Source organism: Diabrotica undecimpunctata, chromosome 2 (genome assembly GCF_040954645.1).
Source record: "Diabrotica undecimpunctata isolate CICGRU chromosome 2, icDiaUnde3, whole genome shotgun sequence".
Classification (NCBI taxonomy): Eukaryota; Metazoa; Arthropoda; class Insecta; order Coleoptera; family Chrysomelidae; genus Diabrotica; species Diabrotica undecimpunctata.
Window position 1 is genome coordinate 90,803,070 of NC_092804.1, and position 14,386 is coordinate 90,817,455.

The window sequence follows — 14,386 nt, forward strand, 5'->3', positions numbered from 1 at the left end:
ATTTATATCATCTATCTTTGTTTTATCTTTATTAGACAACACCCTAATATGGGTTTATTATTTTCAGCATTTATTTAACTTTGTATCGTGACCTGAAGATGCTTTGCATATTTTAGTAACCGAAACCGGTCGTCTGATTAGTTAAATTAAATTTATTGTAAGTCTAATTTATTATTTCTTTTACCTTTTGAAATGGAAGCTAACACTCTGAAGGTACTTATAATATTATTTTTCCTTGTTATAGAAACTTTCCCTGTTACTGATATTATAAATCTTGCATTTTACAGCTGTCTATGAGAACTCTACAGAAAACTTATATTAAACGTCCGAGACTGATATCCAAAAGCATGACGAATCTAATGCTCAATATACCAAACCTAATAATATTGTTATAACACTCACAGACTCTAAAGGTATGTCTCTTATTTTTACCTATAACAACTTGTTAATCTTTTAAACCACTGCCCGATTACTTTAATCTTGTCAAATAATATGTAATGTAACTTGTTACAGGCGATGATGGGAGCACTAATTCCGATTTACCAACAGAAAATTTGAGAAGGAATCGCCAGCGAAATCCAGAGAAGTGGAAACGGAATGCTCAAAAAAAGTTAAGGATGGCAGGCAGTGAGTACGAAACCAGAGCCGAAGTAAAGATTCGTGCTAAAACCGTGCGAGAAGTTGACTGCAAATGTCATTACAAGTGCAGGACTTATATTAACAGGCAAATACGGGAAAGAGCTAGACGGTCATTTATTGGTAAACAAGTGACAAGTGTTCCTGTAAAAAGAAAGTATATGGGTGATAGTAATCGACACAAACGAACCTTAGAATATTCTATTAAAATTAATGGAAAAAACCATAGAGTCTGTAAAAAATTTTTTTTGGGAACATTCGATATTTCTGACGAAAAAGTTCGAACTTTAGTAGAAAAGTTGGCTCCCACAGGTGTCACAAAAATAGACCATAGGGGTAAAAAAGAACCCCCCAACAAAAAAAGCGATGAAGTGAAAAACTTAATTAGGGATCCCATCAAATCTCTACCCGTTGTTGCTTCTCAATATTGTCGGAGCAGTAGTAAGAGAATGTATTTGTCATCTGGGTTGAGTGAAACTCAGCTCTACTTAGATTATGTAGAATACTGTAGGGAGCGTAATGTAGTTCCCGAAAAAGCTAGTTTCTATAAATCTATTTTCACAAATGAATTTAATTATGGCTTCCATAGCATACAAAAATAAGTCGACAGAAGAAAAAAAAACAGATGAAGAAAAATACAACTTGCACCTAATACGCAAAGACGAGGCCAGAGAGCACAACCAAAATGACAAAGCCAAAGCTAAGTTAGATTCAACATTTGAATGCTGTAGTATGGATATAAAAAAAATACTGTTAGCACCAAGTTTACAGGTAGGACAACTATATTATTTAAAAAAACTAAAGACCTAAAAGTTTACATTGTATAATCTGGCTGTTGGGAAGACTACTAATTATATGTGGCATCAAGGTTCTAGTACAAAGGGTGCATCAAAAATCACCACCTGCCTATAGAACTTCTTGATGTCGTTGGGAGAAAAAACTGAAATATCCTTCTATTCTGACACTGCGTCAGGTCAGAATCGCAATTCTGTTATATATGCAATGTTTTTGCGTGCTGTGGAACATATGCCCATTAATATTATTAATCAGAAATTTATGGAATCGGGGCACTCCGAGATGAAGTGTGATTCTGTATACTCTGCTATAGAAGCTCAAGGTAGAAAAGTAGATGTATTCACACCAGAAAGCTGGTACATGGTGGCTCGTTTCGCTAAAACCATAAAACCTTACTACAAGGTTGTTGAAATGGTACATCCCGATTTTCTGGACTTGAAGAAATGCAGTAATCAGTTTATAACAAACAAACAATTTCTGAAAGCAAAGAAAGAGTTAAATGGCTAAATTTTAAGTGGTTTCAATATCGCAAAAGTGAACGTGCAACTATTTACTATAAATATCAACTGAAATAGGACCACTTCCAATCTCTGGCTATACATCGACGACAACTTCGAAACCAATTCACAATAGATGTATCAAATTTATACGCAGCCAAACTAAAAATTGAGAAAGGCAAATCAAGAGATTTGTTAAACATGTGTGAGAAAGGTAGTATTCCATTTACCTACCACGACTTCTACAAAGGTTTAGAGTTTGATGAGGATGCTACTCGTAAAAGCAGTGATATAGAAAGAGATGTAGACTAGTAAATTCTTTATTATTACGTATCCTCAATTTAGTTTTATTTCGTTGTTTTTCAGAATAGTATGTAATAAATTTAAAAGTTAAATTTTTGTTTTATTTTAAACAAATATTTCTGCTGTTAATATTATCTATATGTATCACAAGATTGCATGGTAAAGAATAACATTCATGTAAAAAACTATTCTAAACAAGTATTTTTTATTATGAATATTTATTATGTTTAAAAGTTTCAGTTTCAAAGTATTTTAGAGGCATGATTCTTTTAACACTTACACAAATGCAACTAATTTTCAGTGCTCAATGGACGTATGCCACGTAACTTAAAAAGTATTTAACAGAAAATTTTAATAATTAACATACGTTCAAATAATCCTATAAAGTATGCTAGTCCAAAGTTGTAGCTCTTAATCTTAAAAAATGACCAAGTTATAAACAAAGCAATTGAAATTTATTGGCTATTTCTCAGTTTCACGACATTGTGGTTTACGCCTGTTGACTACCAATACGACGATGCATATATATATATATATATATATATATATATATATATATATATATATATATATATATATATAATATATATATATATATATGTATATACATATATATATATATATATATATATATATATATATATATATATATATATATATATATATATACACTGGGGTGCAAAATTAACCGGACACTCAACAAAATTTAAAAGTCAAAGTATTACAACTCAAGAATTTTACACAGAAAAAATAATAAACAATCCAAAAAATTTGAAAATCTGCAAAAAAAGACATTTTGTTTAAATATAAATTTTTTTTGGAAAACGATATTTAGTAGAGTGTATTACCTCCATGATCCACGAGCTCTAATTACAGATCTCATTCAATCATGCATACTTAGGATTAAGGCGGCAAAATCTGAGTCTTGAGGGATTTGCTCCCTTTCATCACGAACTGCTTGCTCCAAATCATTCATGGTTTCAAACTCACCATGGTTACGTCGAATACGTCATTCCAGAATATCCCATGCATGCTCTATTATATTTAAGTCTGCACTCCTTGGGGGCCATGGTAATAAAATAATCCCAACTTCATCAAAATTCTCCGTGTTATTCTTACGATGTATGGACGAGAATTATCTTGCATCAGACGAAAGTTTTCTCCAACAAATGGAGCAAATGGCACTACATGATCTTCCAAACATTGCTAAATATACCGTTGGACGTTCAAATTATTCCCTTGAATTGTAACAAGTTCTGTATGAGCCTCTAGGGAAATGTCTGCCTCTAGGGAAATGTACGCCATTATATCACCTCCGCCGAACTGAACTTTCGGAGTAAAACAACATTGCTGATAACGTTTACCAGCTCTTCTCCATATTCTAGACCGCCCATCTGATAATTTTCTGTTAAATCTTTACTCATCCGTGAAAGCACAGTACTCTAATAATTGTCATCACCCAAATTAAGATGTTCGCGAGCGAAGTGTAAACGTTGCCTCCAATGATCCGCTGTTAATGGAGGCCCTGTGACAGGTATTCTGGACCTTAATCCATATTTATTTAAGCGTCTTTGAACGGTATAAATGGAAACTGTGTTTCTTTGGGCATGATTTAATCGTTGATTAAGCACTGGTGTTGATAATGTACGTAACGTAATAATGTGCGTAACGCTTGTAACCTGAGAAAGCAATCTTCAACTTGACTTGTGGTACATCGTCTACCTTGACCTGAACTCCTGGTGTATTGTCCTATTTCCTGAAATCTTTGTATTGCATCAAACAGTGTACTTCGAGATATTCTTAAGGCATTTGCGACGTAACGAATGCTCCGACCATCATCCTGTAAAGCAACAGCTGGGGCGACTTCTTCTGGTGTCATAATTTTTTTAGTGCAAGTTTTAAACAGGAGACAATGCAAAAACCTACTGCCGAACTTATAATTAGGTACAGTATTACAATAAACTTAAATTAATACTAAGCCACTATTTAACATTAATAACAAAACGTATGTAAAAGTGTTGTTGTTCGCACAAAACATTTAAACAGATTCAAAAAAGAAAAAAATGTTATCGCTTATAAGGCATAAAATACAATTTAAGCAAATTTGAACAAGTTTTGATCTAAACACCAACAAAAAACAAAAGAATCTGAGTGTCCGGTTAATTTTGCACCTCAGTGTATATATATATATATATATATATATATATATATATATATATATATATTGAGATGATATTAAATATAGGAGAAAGAAAAATAGTGATTAAAAATAATTTATAAGTTATACACTAGATAATATTAGAGATAAAAAGTATTTGGTTATTTTAATAAGTTATATACTAGAGAATATTATAGAATATATTTATATGAGGGCATTCTTAAGGAATTAACATAATAATAATTTAAAAAGTGTTTAAGTTGCAATGAATTTGTTTATTTTAATAATTATAATATTGTAAATATATTTAAGTGAGCCATGTGCATAGGCAACCAAATATACTCTGAGTGTGTGACAGTTAAATAATAGTTACGAATGTAAAGTGGGGTTATTTGTTAATTTAAGATGTTTAGTTTACATATAGTTACGGATTTTAAATAGTGTAATTTATTGATTTGGGGTGTTTAATTTACATATAAGTTCATATTCTGATCTGAAAAGCCTAAATGTCAATAACATTCTCGATAGAAAAGTAAAGAATTCTCTAGAACACGAAGTTAACCCTGTTTGCGAAATAGACTATTCGAGAACATTCATATATTTAGGAAATAGAACAATTCGAATATGATTTCTTGCCAGATGATTCTGGAACATTGAAAAGATGTAAATACTCGGTGATTTGAAAATAAGGGAGACACAGTTAGTAAGCAGTCAGTATGAAGTCAGTATAAAGTCAGTCGGTCACAATTTCAAGATAGTCAGTCAGAAGGTCCAGATGTTCAATATAGTAAGTTCAATGAAGATTAAGAAACAGAATAAAGAGAATATTATTGAAGATTAAAAATTATGTTATGTATATACCTATAAATGGTGATTGGATAATGGAAGAGAGTATTAATTGAAAATTAAAATTATATAATATCTATTGGTGATTGGAAGAGAAATAAAGATTATTAGAAGGAAGAATAAATAGAAAAGAAGAAAGAACAAGATATTACCGATTATAAATACTAATAAGAAGAAAAATATTCTAAAATGGTGGAAGCTGATAATTAAAACATTGTGGAGTATTTGGCAAGGCAAGTTTATAAAAGAAAAATAACCGAGGCTGAGATCGAAGACATTGAGTGGTGATTAAAATCTTTATTTTGGAGAACAGTTTCATTTAGGCATTCAGTGACAGAAAGGTACAAAATTTTGTTAATATAATTTAATTAGTGTCATAAGAATTTCAATTTTAAAGATAGTTTGTTTAAAATTTACATTGTCTATATAATTTAATTAGTTTCATAAGAATTTCAATTTAAAGATAGTTTGTTTTAAATTTACATTGGCTATGTTAGATATATATGTGTGTTTCATAATAGATACAATAAAGATAATTTCAAAAAGTGCTTACAAACTAATTCTTTGAGAACCGCGATAAAAACCCTATACATATATATGTATATATATATATATATATATATATATATATATATATATATATATATATATATATATATATATATATATATATATATATTATATATATATAATATATAATATATATATATATATATATATATATATATATATATATATATATATATATATATATACATATTTTCCCAAGTTGGCTCTGGACCCAGCTATTTTGTAGCTGATCCTCTTTTGAAAAGTTCAACAGCTATCTGATATGTATTCCCCAATGACCTGGCAACCAACTCAGTGTGACACTGTTATGCTCAACTAGTATGTCGAATTGTTCTCGACATTTGCACATTCTCCTAAAAACCTCAATATCCGCTTGGTGGATAGTGTGGATAAGGAAGCTAGGAAAATCAGTTTGGCAAACTAATAACAATCTGAAAAGTCTAAAACTCAATTGAGAAATAAACTGAGGAAGGCAGAAGCTTAACTACGGCAGTAGCACGAACAATGATAATAATGAAAAATACAACGGTAAAGTTCTCCTAGTGAGTTTTTGAGAAATTTTAGAATTTTCAACCCTACTATAATACAAATTCGTGCACACAACCCTTCCGTAATGTTTGACCCGCCTATGTACTAGGTGTAACCCTGTAACCTGGGTTGTGTATTGCCTCTACGTACCTCGCCTCTCTCGGAGATACCGTTGTCCATTTGGAAAGGTACTTTTGATTATATTCTAATACCATATGGTTAGAGGTCGTCATCTATACAATATTCGAAATTATCAAATAAAAGATCAGCGATTTTACATATTTCTGTATGACTAATATTAATTGTATTTAAAAGGTTTAAAAAGTATGATACTTATGGAAACATAGCGTTAAATTAAAAGTAAATTAAAAAGCTTTTTATTTTTTCCTATACTAAAAATACTTTTCTTCAACTAAGCAGTTAAATTTTGCCTATATTAATATTGATTATATTTTGTAAAACGTCATATATTATATTCGTTTCCTCTTTAATGATCATTTTAACGATTGTTAACGTTGAAATTTCCTGTAATAAATAAATTACGCATTTTATAAAATATTTTCTCTAAAATTACTTACACCTCTAAAAGGCCATGACGATCCAAAATTTTGGTAAAGCCCTTCAGTTTGCGCTCCATTGTCAGAAAAGAATAATATAACTGAATTTTCTAGCATTTGCCTTTCTGATAGTTTGTATACAATGTCTCCTACGGATGAATCCATGATATTCACCAAATCTGAAATTTATTTTTAAATTCGTTATAAATATATAAGTACATATCTTAGTACATAGGTATATATATATATATATATATATATATATATATATATATATATATATATATATATATATATTCATATTATATTATTTATATATATATATATTATATATATATATATATATTATATATATATATATATATATATATATATATATATATAAATATATATATATATCTATCTACGGCATAAAGTGGACTCCGCCCATGTTAAAATTCAGGTTCAATTGAGCTCCGCGGTCAAGTGGATACCGATATACGGAGCTCACTTGACCATTCCATAATATTGGTTCTGTCGATTCATCAACATGTAGAGTTTAATAATTTATAAAAATTTTTTGGAGCCCGTAAATACCCCTGTATCATAAATGTATATCGTTTAGTTCACGAGTATATATTATAGGGTTCGTTCAGATCTTCTTCAATGTATATTTGAACCATACGTTTATCGGTTTAAGTAAGCTCTGAGAGTTTGGCAACTGTGCGATTATACCGTATATTTTCAACATATACCCTGAACGGTTCATAGGGGCTCCTTATTTTTATCTACTGTTCCTAGACAGTGTAATCTTATACGCATTACACTGAGTAACAGAGGATATTTTATTACCTGGTATAACTACGTACTAAAAGGTAACTGGTTCTTTAAAAACAGGTATATAGATACAAAAGGATTTGGGCTTATTATTTAATGGAATGTTCGCTTGCATAATAAATTTTATTTTTTCTGCATTTTTAAAAATGTTGTTCCTTTATTTAATATAATTTTATTAGTTCTATGCCGAACTCGATGTTTTTTTTTAATTACAGAAATTTCTTTCTAGAGTTCTGTCTTTTTTGAACGACCTGTGTTCTTTTTTCAATTGGGCACTTGTATAAAGCTATGACAAATACTCTGTCCTCTCCTATTTTACATTAATAGGACATTCATTATTTTCTCTAAACACTCTGTCCTCTGCTATTCTACATTAATATGACTGAATTATTTTATCTTTCTTGCAACTATTTTAATGTTTATCCTGTGTATCTTCTTCTTTTTCTTCTTTTTCTTTTTATATAGACATAACTACTGATCGTCTTCCTATGGGTTAACCGTCTCTTGCTGTCTTTATTGTTTTATTTGTTGTCATTCGGCTTATATGATCGTTCCATTCTACTCTTCTATTTCTTAACCAGTTCTTCATGTTCTTCACCTTGCATCTACGTCGTATATCTGTACTTCTAGCTCTGTCCCATAGTGTCTCACCATCAACCACCTCTGTTTGCTCTATTCACTGGGTCTTCCACTTTAGTTTCGAGCTTTCGAAATTAACATGTTAAATTTTCTGGCGGTTATATGAAGTTGGTGCAGCATACGTTGTAAATCATCTTCACTTTGAAAGAGTAGTATTGCGTCATCTGCACAGCAGATTATCTTAATTTGTTTTTCTTCCATTTGGTATCCTTTTTTAGTTCTTATTTTTTATTATTTCATCCATAATCAGGTTGAATAATAGAGGACTCAGGGAATATCCCGGTCTTACCCTATTGTCACCTTCAATAAGGTCGGTTAGTTCTTCTTCTACTTTTACTTTTACTGTGTTGTTTTGGTATATATTTTCGATTCTTTTGATTCTTCCTAAAGGTATCTCTCTTGGTTACAATAAGTGGATAACGTGTTTTTAATTTGTGTATCTTCTGTATATCATTATTTCTTTTGTGTATTAAAAGTTAAATTTTGGTTATTATTTCTTAAGATTCTCTTAACGTGTTTATTAATTGTCTTGTTTCATGTGTATCAAGATATGTGTGTCATGATAGATTGTAATGCATATTTCATTTAATGTAATTAAAGTGCTCTTTGCGTTTGCCAATTACTTTCTCACTTCCTCAGCGATAGGTCTTTTTTTTCTCATCAATAACCTTATCCTCGCTCGATACAGCTATTTTAACCCTCTGTAGCCCCGTGTGTACTCAAGGTAACCAAGGAGTTTTTGATGCAGAAAACTGTTTTAAAACAATTTCCGACTCTAGTATGCCCTCTGTTAATTTCAGGCAACATTTGGTTATACATTTTAATACACTCTATGAACCTATGACGAAACCTATATGGAAATGTTTAACAGTATGTCAAATGGACATAGCTGCCACATTAGTTTGTATTTTCGATCGTGATTTATTGTTATAAATTGTGTACAATTTATATAAAAATACATACAGAGGCATTATATGAGCATTTAGATTTTGATTGTCGATGACATTTGTTTATTTTATTGTGTTGTTTCAGTACTGTGATAAAAAACAGGTATGTTGCTTTGAATCCACACTGGACCATATTATTTTAAATTATTTCTTTAGGATGGATACAAAAACGTTCTACGGGAAAAACAGTAAATATCCAAGGAATCCAAAGACTCTGACTTTGACAGTGATAATAAGAGAGTGATAATGAATTTTCCAGGTACACAGATATCAATCGATCCAGGATCAAATAAAATGGAAAATGAAGACGATTCGTACGAAGCAAATTTAGACCAGGATACCAATTTAGATTTAGACCAAGATGAAGATGAGGACGACACCGATAAAACAGAAAAACACTGAACAAAGTGTGTTCAAAAGGTCAAAAATGATCGTAAAAAACATTCAGTGGAAGAGTGGTTCCCGAACAGTATTTCCAATTTCAGAATGGAAAGGTAATTTACCAACATGCAAATTATTAGAACCGGAATCCCCTCTACATTATTTTAAAAAGATGATTACCAATATGCTGGAAAACATAGTAGAACAAAGTAATTTGTATGCACTGCAAAAGAATATAAATAAACCATTGAATATGACACTAGCAGAATTATTCCAATTTATTGGATCTGTTCTACTGATGTCAATATATGGCTTGCCAAGGACAAGATCATTTTGGCAGAAGGAAATACGTGTTACTCAAATAGTTGATACTATATCTAGGAACCGCTGGGAAGAAATAAAAACTAAAATTCATTTCAATAATAACGAAAATATGTTTAACAATAATGATAAGTTATACCAAACTAGACCATTCGTCAACGGTTTTTCATTCAGAATTATTCAGTGCAATTTTATAATAAATTTATGGGAGGTGTCGATGTTATGGATTTACTAGTTGCTCTTTACCGAACAGACATAAGATCTAAAAAGTGGTATCTAAAAATATTTTTTCACCTTCTGGATTTAGCTGTTGTTAACAGCTGGTTGTTGTATCGTCGCAGATGTGTTGATCTAGCCATTTTTCCTCGATTCTGGTCATAAAATGGGTTGATATTCGTGGAGTGGATGTTACGAATCTAGACTTTGTTTCTTTTGTTCTCTAGCTACTTATCTTCGGAATTAGGTGGATTGATAACTACGATATTGTAGAGCTTATGTATGGATGTGTGTCTTAATATCCGCTGAATTTGGCTGACTAATTTAAAGCTATGTCTACGTGTTAACTATGTATTGATGTCACCCATACAAACAAGGTAAATTCGGCAGCAGAAGCATAGAGTTAAAGCGTCTACGTTTTAAGAGTGGAAGGATGTGCTTCCCATTTTTAGCTGACAAGTTCGCGGAGAATATTATTTTTCTGGTTCTAGTTTGCCATTTAGTTTTAAACAAAGTTCTGTGAATTACAAAGTGTGTTTAAGGATTTCATGACACTATTGGTTCAGGTATATGTTCAAATTTGTGAAAGCGTCTCTGTTAGGGACATTAAAGGAGCACACCTGACTTTTTCCAGGGTTTGGCTTAAAATTGATTTATAATCTATTTTTATTGATGGAAGCCCCAAGGAAACAGAACAAGAGGAAGGCCCCGTAAAAGATGGATAGACGACGTAGAGAGGGATCTTAAAACCATGAACATCAGGCAGTGGCGAAGGAAAGTATCCGACAGGGCAGAATGGAAGAACATTGTTAAGCAGGCCAAGACTCACAAAGGGTTGTAGCGCCATTAGAAGAAGAAGAAGAATCTATTTTTATTGTGTTCAAGATATGATTTAGATTTTTCTCCACTTCAGCAACAAAAGTTTTCGGTTGTGCAACAATAGATGTATCGTATAAATAATAAAAGTCCTAGTATTTAATGGTATGGGTTGTGTAAATGTTATACAGTGTAGGTACCATTACGGTACCCAAAAGGAGATCGTTCTTTTACGTTCTCCATCTTCATCTTCTATTCTTATCATTGAATGATACGGAAAATCTTCTGTTGTGTAGGCATACGCGGATAATTCAAGTGAGTTTATTACCTAAGGGAATATCACATAGATTTTGGAGAAATGTCCTTTAATTTAAGGTGTCATAAGCAGAATTTAGATTGACAAATCCCACTCCTCATGTCTGATATTTTGCATATCCGTCTTCGCTGTGTTGGGGCAAGATTTAATATGTGTGACGAACATAATCTAACCTGTCATATATAGTCACTTTTAACTTTAAATTTAAGTTTTTCTTCTATTATCGGTGTATATTAAAGATCATATGCAGAAGTATTTTGTATAGCTGAAAAAGTAAATAGATATATTGGCCGATAGCTTTTGTAAATTTTATAATTAGTTTTGTGTTTATATCCTCAGTCAGGAGTCGTAATATTGTTCATAATATACGTGGATAGTGGATCCAAACTCAACATCGTTGAAAGGTTTCTTCAGCTGACTGGTTTTGTCCTTTCTCATTTTAAGTTTTTCTCTGCTTCGTTACCGGCATTTATTATGTTTATTTCGTTATTTTCAGCAATTAGCTTAATATCAAATACCGTAGGTTTGGCCCTCTATTTGCTTCCTACAGTAGAAATACGTCACATTTGTGTTAAGCGCATATGTCTGATAAGCTTAAGTAAAGTAGAGTTTCTTTATCTGTAGATATGTCCTTAATATTTATAGACAGAATTAGAATAGTTGGTCCTAAAAAGGACCGATTTGACAAAAATCATATTGAACGGGCGATTGAAGAATTAACCGATTAAATAATTATTCATTACCCAGAGTACGCTCGACTGCGGTGGTCTTATTGTTACTTCAAATTTCGTGAAGGCTTCTACTTTAAACTCCATAAAATGACTAATTTTTTACTTTTCAATAAAAATTTAAATTTTACATACTGTTACTTTTAGACGATATTTCGAGTCAGATTTGTTTAGTAATAACTGTACTTAATATAATAGTCTCTTTGTGAAAAGTAAATGAGCTTGTAATATCGGTTTACAACTCATATGTGGATAATAAGGAAATAAACAGGTTAAAATATGACAACAAATTGCTATATAACAGTACAAGACAATATTCATATGTTGTGGCAAAAATCATCATATTTGGGTAATATTGATATTTATGTGGCAATCAGCTGTAAAAGTCATTGCCTTTTTTCGTGTCGTATCATATTTTAGCATATCATATTTTGAGTGAAATTGATCCTAAATTCGTCTAATAATATTAAGTTTTTAAAAACAGCTGTGTTTTTATGCTCATTCGTTCACCTTTAGTAAAGCAGTCTTTATAAATAGCAGGGATTTATATAATCTTTTCATTTCGTAATCTTTTCGTTTCACAATTATAGTTCTCTTGCTTTTATTTTCTATAGTAATACATATACATACCCAATTCAAAAGGGAGAAAACCATCGAGTTCTAAATTGAACATAAACATTATTCTCTCTTTCTCCCTATATGTTTTATAAATATCATCGTCATCGTATAGTCAGAACGCAACAAGATTCTACTGCCTTTTCTTCTTTTTGTCTTCTCATTCCTATTAAAAATACAGCCACGTAAATGACGTTTTTAAAATTTATGTGAATATTTCTGAAGTGCCTTTCCTAGGATAATTTTTTTAAGCTTAGTTCGTTTGATTACATGTAATTGATTTGATAGTCCACAACAGATAAGTATTGATTGTAGGTAGGATAGCAGGTGGTAATAAATATGATGGGTCGGTAGATAGTCTCATTATTCCTAATTCTGACCATATGTTACCTCCCCCTTCATTTGAGAAAGTCCTAAGGGCATTTTTTCTCTTGGGGCATTCTCCCAATTTAACTTGGCAATGCAGTTTTTATAGAGTCTTTGGATGAAGCCAGCGCAACTTTAGCATTGAGATTTAGTTTCTTGTACGACGTTGCTATCTTTATATATGTGTTTGACCTAGGAATTAGTTCTGTTCGGTATTGGTTAGTACTCCTACCTCTGTAAGTCGGAAAATACCTTTGATGGCTTTTCTAGCATTCCTGGTCTAATTAATACGTTCTCGTCACGTATCCTCACATTAGCACTGGTTTGATCACTGTTTTATATATCCTGATTTGAGAGATTCGAATTAGACTTCTGGATTTAAAAGAGGGTTATATATACAGATATATCAGTTAGCTATCTGAATAATCCCTTTTATTTTTTATGTAACAACATTACCTACGATATCTAAGACGCTGCAATCTTTCAAAATTATATGGCTTTATTGTTCCGTTATGCCCTACTCTAGATCCTCTCTTTTGAAGAACATTTATTTGATTTTCTCATTAGTGACCATTAGACCGCTTTTTTTGCTGCTACTAGCATTATTTTATAGCATTCTATTATTTAATTTATGGATTAAATCCGGAATACAGATTCTCGATTCAAATAGTCAAAAAATTAATGAACAGCTTACTAAAATAGAAATAACGCCTATTTAAGATGTAATAAATGAACGGCCCAAGAGACAAAGCACTCCTAGCATATGCTAATGATATAGATCTTATAACTCTAATAAGAAACTCTCCCGTCCAAAAACTTCAACAAAGTGAAGAGAGCACGAAAAATGTTTCACTTAAAATTAACGAAATGAAAACCAAATACAAGCGACTCAACAGAAGAGACCAATTCAATAAATCTAGATAAAATATTAAAGTTAACAACTACAATTTCGAAAATATAGACCACTTTAAATATCTTAGATAAATAATCGTGGTTAATAATAATGCCACTAAAGAATCACAGAGCATAATTCAAACTTTAGACCTATTTTAATACATGGATGTGAGTCATGGACAAAATAGGGAAGAACTACGAATATATGAAAGAAAAATATTAAGAAAAATGTTTTAACCTCATTATTATATCGCTTACCAATCCGTATAGAATAAGAACATATACTGAATAAAGAAAGCTCTTATAACGATATTGTTCAGGAAAATAAATCGCTTAAGGTAGACCGGACACATGCATAGACGCCAAGATGTCAAACTTGTAAAACTGGTATGGAAGAAACTTAGCACAGAAGAGTGCTACTTGGGTGTCTCAGTATACAAT

At 31.3% G+C, this 14,386-nt stretch overlaps 1 protein-coding gene across 1 annotated transcript in view; it reads right to left on the reverse strand.

The window, feature by feature from the left end:
• Positions 1-14,386, reverse strand: part of LOC140434729 (arylsulfatase B-like) — a 1,454,394-nt gene that overhangs the window by 381,164 nt on the left and 1,058,844 nt on the right. Inside the window, exon 5 of the mRNA XM_072523207.1 lies at positions 6,912-7,069. Within this exon, the coding sequence (XP_072379308.1) occupies positions 6,912-7,069 (158 nt within the window). The remainder of the gene's footprint in view (positions 1-6,911; positions 7,070-14,386) is intronic.